This window comes from Pinus tabuliformis, chromosome 7, assembly GCF_031772625.1.
Source record: "Pinus tabuliformis cultivar Carrire ecotype Pingquan chromosome 7, CPIR1, whole genome shotgun sequence".
Classification (NCBI taxonomy): Eukaryota; Viridiplantae; Streptophyta; class Pinopsida; order Pinales; family Pinaceae; genus Pinus; species Pinus tabuliformis.
Genome location: NC_142293.1, coordinates 1,602,691,291 through 1,602,696,032, shown reverse-complemented (window position 1 = coordinate 1,602,696,032; position 4,742 = coordinate 1,602,691,291). Strand labels below are relative to the sequence as shown.

The 4,742-nt window shown below is 39.7% G+C and overlaps 1 protein-coding gene across 1 annotated transcript; it reads left to right on the top strand.

The window, feature by feature from the left end:
• The first annotated feature begins 494 nt into the window (after positions 1 to 494).
• Positions 495 to 4,443, top strand: LOC149254274 (uncharacterized). The gene is made up of 3 exons (XM_089457012.1): positions 495 to 3,468; positions 3,768 to 3,846; positions 4,160 to 4,443. The coding sequence occupies exons 1-3, from the start codon at positions 533 to 535 to the stop codon at positions 4,244 to 4,246; spliced, it is 3,102 nt and encodes a 1,033-aa protein (XP_089313138.1). The 5' UTR covers positions 495 to 532; the 3' UTR covers positions 4,247 to 4,443.
• Positions 4,444 to 4,742: the final 299 nt, after the last annotated feature.

The following is a 4,742-nucleotide window of genomic DNA, read 5'->3' as shown; positions in this document are numbered from 1 at the left end:
CATGCTAGACATCAAATTGGTGTATGAGATCCCACTTGTGAGATAAAGGACCCACATCCTAGACATCATATTAGTATATGACATCTTTGTTGTGAGAAAAAGACACATCTCCAAGTAACATTTATATGCTAAATAGATGAAGTGTATAAATTCCAATCCAAGTGTTCATTTAAAAAAAATTAAATGAATGTATTTTTCTTGTTAATCCCCAGTTAAATCCAAATCCATGTGTTTACTGAATAATTGGATAAACGTACTTTAGTTGCTAATTCCAAATTCCAGTGAAGAAATGGCGGCAGCATACGCGATTTTGTACACAGGTAAGACCGTAAAATTTTATGAAATCGTGAAAGATTGTTGAACACTGTACTTCGATGATGAAGAAACCTGCCAGACCCTGTAAGAAAATGATGCGTGCAGCAGTGCACTTTTTGCCATTCAAAATCAAAATCATGAAGCGTTGTTATGATCTGTTTGCCTTGAGGATGCAGACATGGACCATTTTCATTCGAATTTTGCTTATCCGAACCCTATGGAGAGTCGAGACATGGAGGATTTACAGTCTCAACTACCTACAAGGTGGCTGGAACTCGATAGTCCAGGCAAGCTCCAAGCGCTGGACAATTCTGGGTTGAAGACTTACATCTTAAAAGCCGAGTCCATCAGGCCATTCCTGGGTCGAGTTGGACACCTGGTTGGTGAGTTTTGGGAGAATTTCAAATCTGGGCGTTCTACAGTGTTGGGTCACAGCATATTAGTGATGCAACAAGACATTTTCAGGGCAACGGGACTGCCCAACAAAGGCTGCACGGTGGGTTATTGGTTTGAAAACAGGGATTACATAGTCAAACGAATTGGAAAGGAGGCTTGGAACGCAGAGCATGCGATGAGATTGAAACAATTGTGTGGAGTTTTAACGAATTTCAAGCATGACTTCCCTGTGGATATGATCAAGGACGGCACTACAAGGTATGTGGCTTCACTGGTTATGGAGCATCTCTCGGGATGGTGTACTGTTTCTGATTGCAGCTATGGATTTCTTGATGCCATTGAACAAGGAATGAAGAGAGAAATCACTAACTGGTGCGCCCACATTGCCAAGAGGATGAAGGTGGTCGGCCGAAAGGCTGTCACTGCACGCACAGAGGGGACCCAAAAGGAATTTCGCTATGCGGTTGTCATTGCATTGCTTGTTAGAGAGCAAGCACCTGATCTGTGGCAACATGTTGCAGAAAATGAGGGGTGGGATCTTGAATTGTTGAAGAAGAGAGGAAGGAATAAAATAAATGGGGTACAGGATATTGGGTTGTTGAAAAAGAAGAGAAGGATGAATAAGATCAATGGGGTGCAGGGTAGGGAAATGTTGAAAGAGAGAAGGATGAAGGAAATCAATGGAAATGGGTTTGAATTGAAGAATATGAAAGCAGAGAGGAAGGTTGAAGGCAGTGAAGGAGATAGCTATGGGGAGAAAAGGCCAATGTTGTCTGTGGCATTGGTGGATTTGGAGCAGGAGGTGGGGATTGAAGATACTGAAGGACTTCAAATGCAAGGCAAAGTGGAAAGTAAGCAGGACAGTTTGGGTTATCAAGGTGCAGGGGCAGTTTTGCAGAGGATCAAGGTCGGGTTAGCTGAGGAATGTGCTGAAACTGCTGAACAATATCTTGCGGATCGAGAAGCATGGATGGAAGCCTCTGTCCAAGAAGTATCAGATGCAGAACTTTTGGAGCAATATTACAGTGATCTCACCTTTGGTTCAGGGGATCATGTTTGGGAAAATTGGATGCGTTTTAAATCAATGAGCCAGTGGAGAAGATTCTCTGGATTTGCAGAATTGGAGCAGAGAGAAAGGAAGAAGGGAAGGAGAACGAGGGAGTATGACAAAATGCTGGTAGTTAGTGTAGAGTATATCTTGGCGCACTTTGTTCACAAAAGTAAGGTTCCTTTTGCTCATGGTGACTTGTACGTGGACCCTTATATTGTGTTTGTGCACCCTCAGGCTTGCAGATTTCTGTGGGCATGTCTGTCTGTATTCAAGGTGGTTCTGTGGTCAGAAAAGCCTAGAGAGGTGCATGATTTGGTCCTGCAGCATATTTTGGGATGTACTACTAGTTCTGGTCGGATTCTTTCTTATTCCGTTGAGGACTGTATCATTATGAGAATCACCCTAAAGGGCAATGCAGTGCATGGATGTTGTAAAGATTTGACTAGAGTGTGGGATGATCTGGGAGACTATGATAATGTAAGTACACTTTTAATTGACACTTCACCTGTGACCATGCTTAGAAATCAAGATGGAAATGTGATTTGCCCCATTCCCTACCAGTATCATGTGCAGGCTTCTCACTGGCAACTGGAGGCCTATCTCTTGCCTTATCTGGAATGTTTGGAATCAGTGCAATGTATTCCTGAATTTGTAAAGAATTTCCCATTTTGCCTGGAGAAGGGACACGCTTGGGAACGGTCTCAATTTGAAGAAGGTAGGGTTACTCCTTTGTTTGGAACCCCTTGTCCACCGTGTCGTCATAGAATTGTAAAGTATTGGCAATTGTTTCCGAGCATTGTAACTGAAACTTCAAATTCTCAGTTGGATCTGTTTAATACTCAATGCCCTGGGATTAATAACACCGGGAAACAATTACCCATGACAAGAACTAGTATCTCATTTTCACAGTCAGTTCCACCTACAGCTAACTTAGGAATTTTTGAAATGTATCACGGAATTTCATCAGGAGAATTTTTGGGTTTCAGCGATTATATAAGGAGTAATAACAACATGAAGTATACGATGGAACTGATTAAACAGAGTGATGACAAGATGAAATTTAAAAGGGAGCTGATTAGAAGGGCCAGAGATGATATTAAATATACGAGGGAACTGAATCAGGCGAAAGCTGATTTACATAACATGGCATATGAGAAGAACAAATTGGAAAAGAAGCTCCAGGAAGTGGAAGATGCCTGGGAAAAATCACATGAAGAAAAGATAAAAGCAGAGAAGAAAAACACCAACTTATCAAAGGCATTTGTAGAAAGGGGCAGGATTTTGAAAAAGATGGACCTTGATAAGAACCGGGAATTGAAAAAGAGCGAAAACATTATTTGTTCTTTGCAGAACACTGTGCAAGCTCTGGAAAAACAGTTAGGAAGCTTTGCGCAGAAACAGGAGGAGTTTCAAATATTAGTCCAAAGGGAAGTTGAGAAAGAAACAGCTCAAATTCGTTCCATTTTGACAGATATTCTTGGACTGAAACAAGAAGAGGATCCTGTGATTGGAGCACAACAGCTGATTACAGAGTCGAGGCAGCAATGTAAAGTAAAACAAAGCAATAACAAGGGCACAAGTTCTCATATGAGTACAGATAAGAGCACAAGTGATGGAAATCATCTATTTCTTACAAGTGATACCGAGGCTCTGCATTGTTCTATTTGTATGGAAGAATGGACAACTGCAGGGGATCACCGTATATGGTATGTGTAATAATTCCACTGAAAAACGTCATTCTATTTTCTGGGGAAGGATTTCGCTATTAATATTGTTTTCCATGACTGATTGTCCCAATTCTTTCTCCTTGTTTCTTCAAGAGAGCACATAGACCAACTTCAGTTAGTAGTCTTTGTTCGCTTACTGGTTATTAAGTCCTCTGTGTCATACTATCAGAAGTCTGATAAGATACCTTTCTTACAGCAAAATGTTATTAGGTTTAAAAGAAATAAAAGAAATCTCAAATGTTCAAATACTAACATTTGAAATATGGAAGGAAATGCAGCTCCCTTGCCTGCGGACACATGTTTGGCATGTCCTGTATTAGAAGATGGCTTCAGTTACACGAGAAGAATATTGGCACGGTAAGTATATTCAAGCTTACCAATTGTTGATTTCCATGGTGTGATGTTATGAACTGGTAAGATTAAAAAGTCTGAGTGTGTAAGTTTTCACAGCTATTTAAAGTCTGAGTGTGTAAGTTTTCACAGTTATTCATAATGTTGCTTGAGCATTATGGAGGTAAACTGTGTAAAAGTTTTCAACGGTTATGAAACGTCCAGAAAACTCAAGCAACACCAATACTATAAGTGCTTGCAAAAGTTCAATTAAATGTTAGTGTTTTGTTGCAATCTATTCTTGGAAAATTATAATTTTGTCTTTCTAAACAATGTGCAGTGTCCACAATGCAATAAGAAGTCTAAGTTGGATGACATCAGAATTCTTTATGTCCCAGCTATACCTGTCACTGAGAGGCAACATTGACAAATCAGTTATCTTTGTACTACCCACAGTTTATCACCAGAAATCAGCTGAAAAGAATTTTTTGAAGGCATTAAAAGGCTACTTCGTCCCCAGTTTATGTATATATTTGTTTGGCGAAGAGTATGTATATATTTTTTTGGCAAAGAGTAATGGTAATGGTTCTGACAAAAAGGAAATCTTGGCGTAAGAGTAATGGTTCTGGCAAAAAGGAAATCTTGCAAAATGTTAAGAGTTTGTTGCAAACTCCTTCAGTTTATGTCATGCACCTGAACCTTATTTGATTCCAATTTTGTATTAGCTAATCACTTTTGTTGCTTGATGTTGTGTCTCCCTTCAGAAGTGACAGTTTGGCTGGAAAGTGGTGTTTAAAAATATGAACTAGTACAATTCCAGTGAGATTGTGAGATTTGGTTGGAAAGTGGTATTTAAAACAAAAATAGGTTTGTATTTTAATCTCTCTGGTGCTTGAGAGAGAAAAAGTTAATATGGAAGTCCA

Excerpts from the sequence above, each read along its gene's own strand:
- LOC149254274 (XM_089457012.1), top strand. The coding sequence starts at position 533 with ATGGAGAGTCGAGACATGGAGGATTTACAGTCTCAACTACCTACAAGG. Across the intron at positions 3,469-3,767 it reads GCAGGGGATCACCGTATATG|CTCCCTTGCCTGCGGACACA; the intron begins GTATGTGTAATA and ends AAGGAAATGCAG. Across the intron at positions 3,847-4,159 it reads ACGAGAAGAATATTGGCACG|TGTCCACAATGCAATAAGAA; the intron begins GTAAGTATATTC and ends AACAATGTGCAG.